The sequence below is a fragment of the Neophocaena asiaeorientalis genome, unplaced genomic scaffold (assembly GCF_003031525.2).
Source record: "Neophocaena asiaeorientalis asiaeorientalis breed wild unplaced genomic scaffold, Neophocaena_asiaeorientalis_V1.1 scaffold170, whole genome shotgun sequence".
Lineage (NCBI taxonomy): Eukaryota > Metazoa > Chordata > Mammalia > Artiodactyla > Phocoenidae > Neophocaena > Neophocaena asiaeorientalis.
The window spans coordinates 350,131-367,306 of NW_020172463.1; the positions used below are offsets into that span (position 1 = coordinate 350,131).

At 37.0% G+C, this 17,176-nt stretch overlaps 1 protein-coding gene across 1 annotated transcript in view; it reads left to right on the forward strand.

Annotated features, from left to right (window-relative positions):
- The window catches only part of RELN (reelin), a 360,093-nt gene extending 346,790 nt beyond the window's left edge, over positions 1-13,303 (forward strand). The window contains exons 60-63 of the mRNA XM_024738082.1: positions 1,635-1,832; positions 2,493-2,591; positions 7,166-7,171; positions 12,178-13,303. Of these exons, the coding sequence (XP_024593850.1) occupies positions 1,635-1,832; positions 2,493-2,591; positions 7,166-7,171; positions 12,178-12,274 (400 nt within the window). The 3' untranslated portion in view covers positions 12,275-13,303. The remainder of the gene's footprint in view (positions 1-1,634; positions 1,833-2,492; positions 2,592-7,165; positions 7,172-12,177) is intronic.
- The last annotated feature ends 3,873 nt before the right edge of the window (positions 13,304-17,176 follow it).

Here is a 17,176-nt window from a genome sequence, read left to right on the forward strand (position 1 = left end):
TTATGCTTTGCTTAAATTTAGTGTAGAATTACCTTGTATCTCTTCACACACACTGGCTGAGTGTTGGTAACATAGGCATAAGCCTGGAGAAATGGCCAAATATAAGAAATGGATAAGTGTATCACATCAACATGTTGAACACCGTGAACTTATACAATGTTAGAGGCCAGTTGTATCTCAATAAAGTTGACAAGAATAAATAATTGGTTATGAATAATCTATATAGATAATTTAATATGGAACATATGCAAGCATGTAAATATAAATGTGAATGTGAAGAAGATTCGTAGTAATGCAAACATACATATTCCTGTATTTAGCATATGTAGCTATAAAAGGAAGTGGAGGACCGATGGCTGGATGGCTGGGAACTTTAAAAGTTCACATGCTTTATGAGCTGCACGGTAATGCAGAATAGAGAGGACAGAGAAAAAGAGACCCAAGAGGGTTCCTTCCCCACCTGCCCTTCCCAGCTCTACCACCTTAGCCAGAGCAAAAATAGCTTATTGTCTGTGTAATTCAAGAAGAGATTCCAAGGCTTTATAAAGGTTGCAAAGTACTAGACTACTCACTGAATGCTGAAAAGTGCGTGAGTATTTTTGAGAATTAAATGTTGGGTTAGTGGGAATGTAGATGTTTGCTTGAAGCTTAATATTAGTAACGTATTTTCAGAGGCAGAAAGGCAGGTTGGGGGGCCTTCGATATGATAAACAATAAAAATATTAAAAAATTAATTCCTGTAGAGTAACCATATAACTAACCATAGATACCAGAAGTTGTTGTGTCCGCCCATCCCCAATTTTTTTCCTACCAAAAAAGATGTACATCATCTAGATCAACCTGATGTCTTCCTTGACCCCATATATAGCTACAACTAGCCACTTAGTTAATGACTGCACACCATGTCATGCAAGTAACTGCTTTAAATTGATTAATGCATTGAAATAATGCATTTACCAGTTTAAGTCAGGCTCTTTATTTGACTACCTGTTAATCACTAGGAATCTTACGAGGATAGATTTCCTATGTTTAAAAGCTGTATCTTTTAAGGGCAAGGATGCCTGTGAAAAACAAAAGGACACGTCAAACACGATAGCAGATATTGTCCAGAGCCTGTGTGTCTAACTCAGTTTTCCCTCTGCTCTGATCTCCAGACATCCTTTCCTAAAATAAACGTGATGATTTATCCGTGTCCAGATTCTGTCCAGCTTGAAGCTATTTGTAAAAAGCATGTAGCATAAATACTGTGGTTTTATTTCTTGTCCTCTCCATGTCCTCAGCTGCCTATTTGGCCCATATCACTTTGCAGAGAACAGAAGGTGTTTCAGGAGAAATACTCTAACAAGGTTTCTAATATCATAAGAAGAAAAAAGATCTTTGAAAGTCAAGATTTTCACTGTGTAGAGCACCAGCCTTCTGGGCTTATTTTTCATATGTATGATGTAAAAGATAAGTTCAATAAATTTTGTTATTTATGTGACTTAGTCATAAGACTGGATGCTTCTATTTTTACTATATTATGAACGTGAAAATTATGGACTTTAGGAACGAGAAAGATAAAAAAAGTAGAACGTATAACTCCTTGAATACTTCCTGACTTTTGTTTACACATGGTTTCCCCTGTGTTTGTTCAGCAAAATCATGTTTGTTTTGCAAATTGGGAGTACGTCGCAGACAGACAGCTGCAACAGCGACCTGAGTGGCCCCCACTCCGTGGACAAGGCCGTGCTGCTGCAGTACAGCGTCAACAACGGGATCACCTGGCACGTCATCGCGCAGCACCAGCCGAAGGACTTCACACAGGCTCAGAGGGTGTCCTACAACGTCCCCCTGTAAGCGGTCAGAGAGCAAAAGCATGGTGTCACACATGATCCTAACAATAAACAGTGTTTGGTGAAGTTACTGAACCAACGCCGCAAAAGTAGGTGGTGGCAGAACCAAGACTAATCCAGACCTCCAGAGTTGTGTTACCGTTTTCTGTTACGACAACAGGCACAACTGGGAGCCAGGATAAGGTCGAGAGGGAAGAGAGAAAAGCAGTTAAATTCAAGGGTGCGTTGTGCATATTTCCCTCCCAGTAACCACTGTTTCTAGTCGTTTAGGAAACAACATTTTTAATCTTCTGCTGGGTACACCGGTTTAAAAATTTGCTGAGGATAGGCAGCTTAGTCAGTTTTGCCTGGCATGGTACCCCAGCGTCTAGTACGGTGCCCATCACATAGAAGGCACGTCACATTTGTTGACTAAAGATGTGACTCTTCCAGGTACTAGTGGAGCAAGGGGAAGAAGGGAGAGAGATGTAGAAGGATTGCAAATCCTTGAGTAGCCAATAAAACTTGATGCTGCCACTATGACCTGAGCAAATCTAAATTCCATACCCAAAGTTATGTTGATTAAGATTAGACTATTGTAGTTGAAGTCTGGAAGTCACCTACCAGAAGGTTCTCTGTGTTCTAGTGTTTAATCTCTCTGTCCTTCTATCTGTGACCCAGGGAGGCACGGATGAAAGGAGTTTTATTGCGCTGGTGGCAGCCACGCCACAATGGAACAGGTCATGATCAATGGGCTTTGGACCATGTGGAGGTCGTCCTGTGAGTATCTGATACATAGCATCTCGTGTCCATTTCAGAAAGGTTTGAAATTTCTTTGATATGGCATGCTCCTTAATTCAGTAAGAACTGTCCCTGATGAGAAACCCCCATGGAACCACTTTGGCTTATACTCTTCCACAATTGCAAACTACAGCTCTAGTCAACAGTGAAATAACAAAGCCCCAAATATAATTTAATATAACTTAGAAAACTTCAATAAGCAAAGGTTTATTTAAGGGTTTGACAATATTACTTAAATTGGATCGAACAGAAGTCTCCAGGTAAATGGGAAACAATGCCTACTACCAGATCTGAGTTGCCTTATAAAATGGAATGACACCCTGAAAAGAAAAAGGATCTGTACTGGTCTATGTATCACTAGGACATGTGCCCAATTACAAACACCAAACACCTGTCCTAGCAACAGATGCCTGGGGCATTCTTCCATTTAATGACATGGTCAAAACTAGAAGAAAGAATTTGTGGTTTCAGATGCCTCGTGACCAATCCCAGCGCCTAAGAAGTCAAGGGCGTTCCCCATGGTTTCTCCCATAGAATAAAGTTGTCAGCGCTCTCACCTAACTGGGTTGACTGTTCCACAGTGAGATGACTTGCTTTTTCTCTAACAATCTAGTTCCTGTAGAACTGGAATGCTTATGTCTCGACGGGTTCGGACTGATGGCTCCAAGTGGTTGGCAAGGAGAGGCGAATCTTCTCGGTAGATAGGTTCAAATGTTCATTCTGTTTACCAGATCGAAAACGGAATCAGTCCCTTGGCTGATTTCAGTCATTTTGAAAGCAAATTTAAGTGATTAATTGGTAGGAAACCTACCAGATTTGTTTTCTTTCAATCATAGCCATGAGCTGAATCTTGAGTTAGCCCTCGTCTTAGTTTTCACTGAGGCACCTGCTTGCATGGCATCCATGTCAATCCCCAAATCCAAGAGCAACCCGGTTCCTACACAAGCTCCCACTGTGCGCTCTGCTGCTTTGGACAACTTGCTGGGCTCTGCCTCCATAAGATAAAGTTGAAGTTTAAAGTAACAGTCCAGACTCACTTGAACCTATATTATGAGGCTGATGTTTTACTTAGATTTTGATTTCCTCAGACTGCATTATTCCAGGAGAATAGACTAACCTGGGCTCTAAAACGAATGATGTATGGTGAGTTCAGAGAGAGAGAGATCCAGACAGACCAAAACCCAACCCTCTAGCCATTATGCTCTGGCTACTTTCCTTTCAGAGCAGCGCTTCTCAATCTGATTGAACATCAGGATCACTTAGGAGCTTTTGGAAGCATCAATGAGTGTCCCAATGTCCATGCCCATACCTACGGGTTAGTTGCTTTAAATTGATCTTCAGTGAGACCTGAGCATCGGTCTTTTTTAAAAGCACCTCAGTTCATTCTAATAAACTGGTTGAGAATCAAATTTAGAGTCAATAACCAGTTTTTATCTTTCAAGTCTCTTGCCAAGACAGTTTACATTAATGGGGCTTCCTGTGCCTGACAAAGCATTACCAACTTTTATGGAAGGTTCAAAGCTTGACAGTCCTCAATAGAAGGCAGGATGCTAATACTGACCTTGGGTAGATACGACAGTTGTTAACATGTCATGTGTTTGAAAGGATATTTCTTATCCCCCCATCCAACCAAGCAATTGCAGTTATCCATTTTGGATTTCAAAGGCATATTATCACCACAGTTCCCTCCCGTGTACTAAGATTAAAGAGTAGGTGGGGTCAGAAGTACAAATATACTCCCTGGTGTAAAATAACCCCTTTACAATTTGGGAGCAGAACAGAGTTGACCTGCTGCCTCAGAGGTTCTCACCACCCAGCTCCCCAGGGAACCTTCTGGCATACCTGCTGTTGGTATTAATTTTTATAAGCAGTAACCAGAATCATGATATTATTACAAGAATCAAGGTCAGATTATATAAGATACCAGAAACCTAGCATTTCTGGTATTTTTCTGGAGCAATAATCTGTATTTATAAAGACTTCACTTTTATTCCATCTCCAGAATTTTAAGACTTCGAAGAATTTAGGCACCTGTCTGCTCTTATTCTGCAATGATTGTTTCAAAGTCTCAGGGCACTAAAACATTTCAAATGAGAAAAGAGCATTGCCACACATGCAGAGTATTGCATGACTTGAGTTTTATTCAGTCTTCTTTTGGTGAATAATTTTAAATTATAACTTTACATGTATAACCGTAAAATTTTATATATTTATATAAATATGTGTGTGTATATATATAATATGTTAAAATTTGTTAAAACTAAAGGAGTCACTTTGTTTTCCTTCTTTTTTGGAAAGAAGAAATACTTCATAAAGCTGAGTTCAATCAATGAGTTGTTTAAAAAATACGGTACAAAGAAATTATATTTTCAGAACTATGTTTTTGATGTTTTGCTCTTGTCTTAGGATTTAGTATTTCTATGCCACTGTATTCTTTCAAACTGCTTATTTTCAGAAGAGTCGCAAAAAGTTTTAAGGCATTTGCTAGTTAATATTCCCTTAGTAGCTCTACAAAACAGTTACTTTAATTTATTCATTTGATGAGCTTAAAAATGAAGTTCCAGATAATTCAGAAAAATAAAATATAATAATTTTTCCAAGTGTCTTGCAACCAAGTAAAGCACAAAGAAGCCAGCCAAGGTTCATGTCACAATTCACAAATATTACTAATTATAACTTTGCTGCAGTAGATGTATATTTAGAAATGGAGAGGTGGAATACTCCCATAAAACCCTATTAAATTCAAAATATCCTCCTAATTAACTATACTTTTGTATAATAACACTTAGTTATAGGAACTAATAATGTTAACTCCTTAAGTGTGGAGGGAACAGGAGGCTGAGGTGCATATCTCAAGAGATACAAGCCTTGCCTAATTGAAGGCCACAGATAGGGCAACTAATATGTTTTTTGCAACCAATGGTTGGGGGTATACATTTTTAGAACACATTTTCTTTTCTGAGTAAAGATTGGCCCTAATCTAGCTTTATTACCATAGTTCAGCTTTTGTGCATGTGCACTAAGGAAACATGCTAAAAACTCCTAGAAAGAAAAACTGTGGTCACGCATGGTATCTTGAGTCTAACCTCAGTACTGCCCATATGAACCAAGAAGATACATGAGTTTGATAAGAAAAAAATGTAGCACTTTTGAAAATATTTCAGAGTTTAGGAGTGCATCCTAAATGAGCAAGATAGAGAATATATTTTTAATTTAATGGTTTAATTCTAAAATACTCCATCCAGAAGGATTTGAGTTTCATAAATATGGATATACAGAATAAGCCCCACACCATAAAGATAAAAACCACAGTTTTAGCATTTAACGAGCGAAGTCATTTATGCCTTATGCTTGTTTGAGAGTGTAATCTCCCCACTCTGATGATGTTTTTCAATAAAACCTGCACATGAAAAGCACTTCATGATGATAAGCCCTTGCTAATCTGCCACAGAACAGATGAACTGAATTGACAGATCACTTTTTTCCAGCCTCACTAGCTTACAAAAAGTCCTCATCCGTAAAGTCTGAGTGATGCAGCTTAACAGTCATTGACAATCAAGCATCAGAAACCTAATTTCTCTGAATTCATTGGCTAGTGTAGAATATTTGTTTTTCAGTAAATGTTTTTGAATACATTTGGGCAGATCCCTCACAAGATCCATGCTGGTGGGGTTCTTCTTAGGATAAAAGGGAATCCTTTGTCTTATTGCTGGGCACTCATCCTTCTACCCTAAGAATCTCCCTCACCCAACTATGCATTTCATTCACACATCACATTTCCTGTGTACGTGTCTAAGTCACAACCTGTCATGTGTACAATGAAGCGGGCCAATTTTTGCATGTGTACCTTGAAAGCAAATTGCTCAGTAAAGAGTCAGCCTTTGTGAATTGATTTACTAAAAAGTGAATTATTACCACATTTGCTGAGAATTGGAAATGAATATGCTGCTAACTATGGTCTTAAAGGCATTTATCAGATTTTATAATATGAGTTCCATCATGGCCATTCCCTCATGTATTCATTATCAAGATACTGTCACATTTTTGGCACAAATGATTTATGGAGAACAGCATATTACATTTGTTGCAAAGCATATTTATCCTTTATTAAATTTGATTGTGTTGTTTGATATAGAGGACTTACGTATTTTTAAGAGCCCATTCCTTAATATATTCAGGAATAAGTATGTTCTAAATAATTGAAAAATCAAATAATAAAATTAATGGTAGTTATTAAACTATTACTTTCATATTTATACTTTATATGCAACATTTATGCCAAATGTAGTACTATAACTACATGTACCTTGACATACGGTTATGAGCAAATATTGCATGTTGCATTACATAGAAAAGTTAAATATATGTATATATTAGGTATAGAAGAATAAGAAATAACTTCTTTAATTTTTATTTTCAAAAGAGATGAAAAATCCTATATCGCATCTAAACCTGATCAGACTTTTATGACTAATCACAGTGCTGCATGTGTTGAAAGGCATTTTTTAACTTGTGTTATATTTCATTATTTGCTGTCATTGGTTTTCCACTAGAGTAAGGTAAGTCTTCTTACTAATTCTGGGGAACTGTTTACTAATAGTTTCATCAGTGTTACCTACGTTAACTGAGAAGTTTTGTAGAAGACCTTTGCAACTGAAAAAAAACCTGTGAAAACAAAGTTATATGTGATACTGAAATATACTGGAACACTTGAAACCTATATCATGTAAACTCGGAGTTCGGCCAAATTGTGGTAATTTTCTGATGTATACAATACGGGGCACAAGAGCATAGATCAGAGTGCCAATCAGCATTCCTTCATTTGAATGTTTGACTCTGTGCCTGGGATTTTGTTAGGTGCTCTTGAAATGTTAACAGTTTATAAGTGTGTTATGAGGGGAAAGTGAAAATAGAAATGTGTGGAAAAGAGCTAGGGGCTCTGATTAAATGCAGTGTCTTTCAAAAGATCTCTTGTGCTGGACATGAGTGAGGATGCCTAGACTTCTTAATTCTATTCTAAGTTAATAAACGAACAGGCAAAAGGGAATGGGTTTATTCATAATATTTGTGAGTTCTAGATGATATCCTTAGGTAAGATTGGCCTTTTTAAGTATATATTTACATTTGCTCTCTAATAGAGATACTTTAAAACTTAGGAAAGAAGGTAAAATGTTTACCATTTATTAAACATCTGCATATTCTACTAGAAGCTTTCGTTTAATCCTTACAATTCCCCAAGGTACACAATATCAGATATTATTCCTATCCCCAGTCAGCAGGGAAAAGAAAAATGAAACCTTCTACATTTGTGAGATATATGAGCCCACACTTACCTACATGTAGCCCTCCTGAAAACACATGGCCTTGAAAGTAAAATGTACTTTCTTTTTTATATGCAGCGCAGTTTCATTGATTAGTTTCAGTGGCAGCTTCCCATTCTACTCTCATCAGTATTCCTCTGAAAGATAATGGCGGTCACTGGATTCTTATTTTTGCATTGGTATAAAATATTATTTATTGTATCATTTTGTTTTGATGAAAAATAAATTACCGAACAGTAAAAATGCCTAAATTTCTGTGAGTTCAAATTACTTCTGCCAAGTCTCTATCTTCCCCATTTCCTTTACAATCAATTAAAAATCAGTCAAATGTTTTCATAATAATAACCTAAGATAGTGGCTCCAGTGAAGAAGAGCAGTTCGAGAGAACAGTCACTAGTTCTTGAAAAAACTTGCAATATCCCTATTTCCTGTGCAGAAACAGGGAAGCATTTTATTATTCCATATGCTGTCTAAAGTCCCCAAATTCCCTCAGTGATAATGGAAATTTAAGTTAGCATTTCCAAGAAGTCATCGTTCTCCCTTCCTTCAGTGACTTAACTCATAATGGGAGTTTATAAATGGACCTAGTTCTATTCAGAATCAAAGCAAATTGATAAGTACTGTAGTTGATATACCTTGGGATAAATATTACCTGCTTTCACTGGAATTATAATAAAAATACTTTCCCCTATAATCACAGTGAAGAAATAAATCCTTAAAATTCCACCACACCTTAATTATTTTGGTTATAAGTTTATCTATAACTATACATCTACATGTATCAAAACCAAAATTAGGCTCTCAGATCTGCTTCACAAAAGAAGATAATAAGCATGAGATCTTTAAACTTGTTTAACATTCCCCTAATGCCCAATCCTATAACTTAGACATTTTAGAAGCCACAACAAGTTTAATAACCATGTCAGTTTATTAAATGGTCCTCGAAGCAGGCAGCACTTTGGTATAGCTTCCCATGGTGCTTGATTTTCAAAAGCTTATGAACTGGAAAAGTCTGCTTTGTTAGGTTCCAACTTAACTGTCTCCAGAGATATTTATGCTTTACATAACAAAATTACTAGTTAGTTTCAAGTGTGATTTGAAAATGTGGCCATTTCTAATGTGACTACAAAACACTAGACATCTATAGCAAATGCTGAGTGCATATCAACATTCGCAGAGATCCAAAGATATGCTACTGATACGAAAATGTATTCAAGATTAAAGGGTATCCAATGAATCAAAATGCCTCCTAAAGTAGAAGTCAGCTTCCAAGCTGGACTGATCGATTATCAAGGTATTAAAAGATCTGCAACCTGTTAATATTTATTTTCTCACATACAAAAATGAAGAATTTAAATCAGTCCATAGTAAGTAAATAGTTATACGGAGAAGTTGCTTTACAGCCATTAAACATGCACATCAACTTTTGTTCAAATTAAATGTTCCTTTGTTCCCGGATATTGAGGGCACTTTCATGTCCATCTCGGTCACATTAAGGTAACTAAATATCTTGAGTGTTCTGAGTTTATCTTTTTTCCATGTAAGATATTTTAACCATTTAAAATTCTCTTTGAGTACCTTATATCTTTAAATGTGTTTTCAACAGAATATTTTCATTGCTTTAACTTTGCAATTATTCCTTATAGTTAAAGAGTAATGATTTACAACAGGAATCCAATCAGTAAGTCACCATAAGTTCAACAAACATGCCTTGACCCCCCAGGGGTCAGGCAGGAGGCTCAGTGCTATGATGTGGGGCTGGAGGGAGTGGGGCCCATCCACGACAGCCACCGCAGTTTAGTCATGGGGAGCCAAGATGCAAACACAAATCATCTCCATGCAAAGCAGAAAATGAGCCGTATGAGGGTTCACAGGAGGGGGGGAAATCCCTACTGCAGCGGGTGAGCAAGAAAGAAAACGTGATACTTGAAAAAGAAGTAGAAATTTGAGGAAGCTGTGTTGGGGATTGTCCAATAAGGCAGATGGAAGGGGCTCAAGGTGAGTTTGAATAGAGATGACTGTGTGAGGTGTAGCGGATGAAAGGACTTGAAAAACAGAGTAAGGTGAAACATGTGGAGGACTTGAAATAGCTGGCGAAGTTGACTTACAAGGATTATGAATGGTTTTTTTTTTGTTTGTTTGTTTTAACAAGATAAAGCCAGCATTTGAGGGAAAGTTTGCTGAAACTGATGTGCAAAATTAATTGTACGTATGTGTGGGAAGATACACACACACACATACATACAATTACACATTCGGTGATACTTTCTTAGTATTTCATAGTATCTTTTCAGTGGTGTTTCTTTCATAAGGGGAGAGAATGTGGAGGCTAGCTTAGGGGGCCACTGTAATAGCTCAGGGAAATTCAGGGAAAGGGCCACAAGATGTCCTAGGATGCTGGCAGGAAGACAGCTAGTGCCAGTCCCAATCTTCTGTGACCAAAGAGGTGAGAGGATTCTTTCTCCTGACACTTGATTAGTTCAATACATTAGGTCATTGTCCGTTTTTTGTAACTAGACTTTACATAGGCAGCAACTAGTACTTATAGCAGCTAATGAATAATGGATACATTCATTTCCTTCTTCAACTATGACATTGAAACGGGTCAACTTGGTTGATACAGGGGAGCAAGGAGGATAGTCAAGCTACCTGAAGATGAAACCTGATTTTTTTCTTTTTCTCTACAGTGTCTTCAGAGTATATTTTGTTTCCATTCTATAGTTTCTAGTTAGCATTTTTATAGTATAGAAATCCAGGGTGAAAAGTTATTAGCACTTTATTTTCCAAAATATATATCAATGTGATGTCTTCTTTTTATCAAGTTTTCAGCACAGATACTATTGCTTTTTGATTAAACATATCTGATGAAGTTCACTTTATGCATTTTCCTTTGAGAGATTTTATTGTAAATCTTCTTTTCGAATGATCAAACATCTAGAAAATCCTATTTTAAAGGTTTCTGTATGTTACAAGTGTTAGTATAATATCCTAGGTAAAACAGTATCATTTTACACCTTGCCTGGTCTGTTGATCACTAATAACTCAGAAGAATACACTGCTCGGTGCAAAATTATCCATTCCCACCTCTTCACCGTGACTCAAGTTCATGTCATATTGACTGACCTTCATGGTGATAGCACATCACATGACATTATCCTGCTCCATACGCATTTTATGTTCCCATAAAATTAAGGAGGAAAAGACTTTAGGACCAGACAGTATTCAAGAGACTCAGTGAATTTGGAAAATACTAAGAGGCTCACACTTAAAAACCACACTTCAGTGCTACATAGAGACATGTTGTCACTCCAGTCCATGTGTGAAAGGAGTCTGATTCTTGTCAGTGACCTTATGGATAATGATCCTTTTTAAATTACATTTTCCATACCAGAACTTTAACAGCTGTCTCTACCAGTATCGTGCATATTCCTACAGGCTCCTAAAATCCATTTTCAGTATTTTTATCAGCTTCACGTAGAGTATGTATGCATGAACGTGTATGTACACACATGGGGGGAATATATACACACATATTTACATCTATACATTGAATTACACTTTCTTAGTATTTTATGATCTTTTTTTAGTGGGGTGTCTCCTTCATAAGGCCATGTGTATAGAATATGGCCCAAGCTGCTTATTGTTTGAGGAAGGCAGTGGAATCCGACCTTCTGAGAAAAACACTTACTTCCTTATTTTGCCCCTGAGACTGCATAAAATAGGAAGGTCAAGCTGATTCAGATAACAAGTTTGTTTTCCCTTTGTTTGTTTCTGCTTTTTAAGCTTTAAATGAAAATGTTTGCTGAAAGAATCAAATTATGCTTTCTACTTGTTAAAGGTGTATTTAAATAAGGTAATGGGTACAGCACACACTTTGTCTCAAATGAACTCCATCCAAGTAAATGTTTTCAGAAAGAGTTCAAGAATAAAATTAAAGATCCAAAGAGTTTCAGTCTACTTTTGCAATGAATCAAGAGAATTTACCATTTTTTCTGGTTCGGACCTCACTCATGAAAAGAAGGGGATTTCTTCAAGGCCAAAGGCAGTGAATTCAGGTGTCAGCCTTTAGTTCTTCTGTCCTGGGGTGGTAATGTCAGCATGACCTATTAACCCTGAAAATTTTCAAATAAGTATCAGGGTAACTTAGGACCTAGACTAAGGTCCTACATTGTGCTTTCAATGATGGGACTTACACGCTCTTTCTCCTTTCCCTCCCCTGCCTCTATCCTTTCTGATTTTAACAGCACTCGCAAACAAAATTACATGATGAATTTTTCACGACAACATGGGCTCAGGCACTTCTACAACAGAAGACGAAGGTCACTTAGACGATACCCATGAGGAATCAAAAAGTTTATTTTTCCTTCCAACTTGTGATGTATTGTTTTCCATTCTTTTAAATCTTGTACTGCATCTGATATCAGGAAATTTCTGTGAAGGACTTGGTGATTAACTGAAAGCCCTTCTCAAGACTGAGTATACACCACTTTCCCACACTGTGAACTAATGACAAGTGACTTATTTTCTCTTAAGTAAATGTCTTCATGTTGATGTGTCTGTGCAAATTGTGATCTGTGGTAATATCAGTTACAGTGGCAGTATTGAAAATAAGAAATAGTTTAACAGAAAAAGAAGTTTAAGCACAAAAGTTTAAGAGATTTTATGTTTAAAATGGCATTTAGTACAGTATTTAACATTCTTGGTCACAAAGCTATTTAAGTGGACTGTATTTCAGCTATGTATCATGTTTTATATGATTAAATTATCATTGTTTGTCCTTTATGTATTCTCTTCTACAATATAACAACACATGGACACTGTAGTTACTTATGTTGCAATATTTTGCTGCTGAATTTCAGGCTACTTATATTCTGCAGAAAATTCATTGAAATACCTACTCAAGAAGATAGTTGTAAAGATATGGTATCTCCTTTAATACACCCCTTGAAATGTATGTTGGCTTAGCATTGTTTTGTGGATAAGAAAGATGCCTGACCTTGAAATATTTTCTAATTAAAACTTGTGGATGAAGACCCTGTCTCCCACAAAGGAATTCCCATTTCCTTGTCTAAAGATTCTTTTAAAGTGTTCTGTGGCTGATTTACTAACAGTAACTGCCATTTTGTGTCTGTGGTAACAGAGTGATTTGTAAAACAGTGGATGTTTTCATTGTGTTCTCTTTGTGGATTGTTTTTCCTGCGGGTCATATTCATACCTTTCTGATGACGTTGTACCAACACCAGCAACATTATAATGGCCCGGTAGCCCTGAACTCTCTATTAACTTAACAAAAAGGTTGCACTCTAGGGTGAACCATGCTAAAAGCCCATGCTTAAATAAAAATTATGTTCAAAAGCCATTTGAAGTTCATTTGTCTTTATTTACTGTTAATTAAATTTTCTGTAGGATTTGTAAGCCTGGTCAGGTTTGGAAAGAACAGTGTCAAATATATTTACTGTTTTTTATTTTGTTCCATCGTTGATAATAGCAGTTATGAAGCCACACTCTCAATGTTGCCATTTTTCTCTTACTCAGTTTTTTTCTACTATTCACTCTGTAATTACACTAAGAAAAGCCAGTAGAGAATTTCGAAAATTATTTAACTCCTGAAAATTTTGTTAGCTGCTGACATAAATCCTAGCTCATAATAAGTACTCATGCAGTCATTCAGCAAATATCTACTGAGTGCTTGCTATTTGACAGGCACTGTGCTAAGTGCTGAGGATAAAAATGCTGATTGAGACATTTTCCCTGCTTGTTTTTAACATCTACAAAAAAATAAATATGTTGATATTGTTGAATTTGTTGGCTTTCCAGAGGGCTAAAAAAATATACCCAGGTAATAAAGGGCTGAGTGGCAGTAGTATCTCTCATTGGATGATCTCCAATGAGATTCGAGATTATTGGATTTCCCATTGAAACGATAAGGGATGATCTCACTGAGAAGTTTAGTTAAATTTTATTTTGAGTCTGGTATCAAATCCATTGTAAATCATCGCCTTGGAGATACAAGGCCTTCTTTTTTCTACCTAATATATGACATATGGTATAATTCGGTGCATATGTGGCCCATAAATATTTCTAAATATTGTATCTTAATTGTTGACTCTTCGTTCACAAATTATCTGCTGCTGGTTCACCATTTGGTGGTATTTTTGTTTCATTTTTTTCATTGGTACAAGGGGTTGAATTTTTCCCAAAGCCTCATCTTTCCAAGTAACTTATATGTGCCATAGAACTACCCCCTGCCTACGGCTGAGATATTTTCAGTGCTCCCATCCACGTGTCTCGCCATCAGACCAGGATTTGAACTCCCCACCAATTCATCTCCTCGAAATTTTAATAGCGTAAGTTGGGACTACTCACATCTATTGGTTTATTTAATTTGAAAACACAGTTAAAGTAGGAATTCAAGTATTGTTGGCTCAACTGACTTATCTTGCTAAAGGAAACAAAGTTTAGTAACTGATAAAAAGTATTTGTATGGGGCTTCCCTGGTGGCGCAGTGGGTGAGAGTCCGCCTGTCGATGCAGGGGACATGGGTTCATGCCCTGGTCCAGGAAGATCCCACATGCCGCGGAGCGGCTGGGCCCGTGAGCCATGGCCACTGAGCCTGCGCGTCCGGAGCCTGTGCTCCGCAATGGGAGAGGCCGCAACAGTGAGAGGCCCACATACCGCAAAAAAAAAGAAAAAAAAAAAGTATTTGTATGGCCAAGTTTCCATGGTTTCTACACTGTTGTCTCTTATTCACTGTACATTTTAATGTAAACTACACTCATATCTAATTTAAATATATTCAATATCACACGTATTTTACCTTTTACCTAAGAAATAACACCTGTATTACTTTAAAAATTCCCCAAACTGAGGTTGTCACTAGCACGCTCTTCCTTATGTTCCAAGGTTAAAGAAAGAATTAGAGGGGATCACTTAAAACATGTACCCATTCATTTTAATGTTTTCCAGTTGATATTTTTGACAGCAAATTGTATATGTCAGCAAGACCCCATTGCTAGGACATCAAGAATACTGCAAATAAGAAAATACGGTTAATACAAATCTTTGTAGAGAGTAGTATAGTATTAGTAACATTGAATATGTTACAATATCAGTAAAAATTGTATTTGTGTATACAGCATGACGAAGCTACTTCTGGGTATTTACCATAGTAAAACTCTCACATGTATACACAAAGAGATTTGTGCAAGAATGTTCACAGCAGCATTATTTGTACTTGGCAAATAATGGGAAGCAATCCAAGTGTACATCAACAAGAGGATGGATAAATTGTAATTTATTTGCATAATAGAACATTGTTTGGTGGTGAAAATGGATAAACTTAGAGTATACCTATTAACGATAACGAAAGTTGCAAAATTATAAATGTAGTATGATGCCATTTATCAAATATTAAAACTTGCAAATACTGTATATTGCTTATGAATACATGCATACATTGCAAAACTACAAAAGCATGTATGGGAGTGATACATACAAATGCATGATGGTAGTCACCTCGGGTGAGGAAATAAGATCAGAGTGGGGGATGTGGAAGACATTGTATCTAAAATACTTTATTTCTTTTTTAAAAGTCAAAAGATAGTATAATGTTAAGACCTGAATGAGTTGTGTGCATACAAATGGGCTTGTCATATTTCTGTTCTCATGTGAGGATCTAAATATTACAGCAAGAAAAAAAAAAGAATAGGGAATTCCCTGGCGGTCCAGCGGTTAGGACTCGGCGCTCACATTGCTGGGGGCCTGGTTTCAACATCCCGCAGGCTGCGTGACACGGCCAAAAAAAAGAAAAGAATAAATAAGCTTTGTCAGGCAGATTCAATGGGGAAATATATTCTAGCAATAGAGCAGCGTGTGCAAAAATGCAAAGACGGGAAGCAGCTTGGCTCCTTGGGGGAGTCAAAGCTCATTTGTATTTGAGGAGGGGTGCCAGGGAGCAGCCTGGAGAGACGTCAGGGTCCAGGGTTGCTGGGGGCCTTAGGAGGGAGGGAAGGGGAGTACTTTCTCAAACTAACAAAATTCAGCTTTACCCAGGAGGCACCGGGATAAGTCCACTCTGAGCAGAGTGCGGAGAGGGGTTGGAGTTAAGAAAAGAAGCTGGGAGACTGGAATTAACAGGTAGATTTGGGACAACAGCTGAGGAATAATTTTAAGTTGTCTGATAAGAATGTTGCTAGGATTCATACTTCTCTAGAGAAACTACAAACTGCTTCACATACAAAATATAGTAGTAAATACAAAAAGTGACTGTGTTTATTTATTGTGCAGAAGGAAAAGAAAAAAAATAGCTGTTACTGAAAGAATCCCAGTTCAGAGGTAAGAGGAGCTTGTCCTCATAACTGTATCTTCTATTTAGTCCTTTGGGTGCTTATTATAAATGAATTTTCACAGTATTTTTTAAACCCAACATGGATGGAAATGGATGCTGTCTTTATAGACACAGAAGACCATGCAATGACAATGGGAAAGTCTGCCTCTCTCCAGCGGCCTTATTACCTTATTCCAGCCCCTGGTTCCAGTGTCCAGAAACCATGCCAATACAGCAGAGAAAGAAAAGTTAAGTCTGGAAACATGACTTTTATGGAGAGAATACTGGTTGAATAATATATGGATATACATGTGAATAATAAAAAAGGCACAGAAACTGTGTGTAAGAAATATTGCCTCAGTAAATCTAGAGACAGTAAACTAACAGCAAAATTATTATAAGAATCCCTTAATGTTACTATCCATGGAAAACAGACATACTATGATAAGTCAGGCACTTGTCACCACCTCTGCAATCACCGTAACAAAAACTAAACAACTCCCTTAAACACTGAAGAAACCCAGGCATTCCTAATTTTAATGTAATTTCTTTCATGTTCATAGTTCAGGTGATTCGAAGTTGATTATTTGGTCTTCCTCTAAATTTCCTAACTGTAATAAAACTATAAAATGTTGGAAACTACATAAATATCCAAACATACATGAGTGTTTGAACACAGTGTGGTACATATACACAATGGAGTATTATGTAACTGTAAAAAAGAATGAGGATAATCTCTGTGAAGTGATATGGAGTGATTTCCATAGATATTGGGACGTGAAAAAAGCTAAGCACAAAAGAGCATTTACAGTCACTCTTTAAGAAAGAAGAGGAAACAACACATAGTTATACCTTCTTAGCTTTATGGAGAGAAACCAGGAAGAATAAGACAGAAAATAATGAAGTTGTTTACTCCC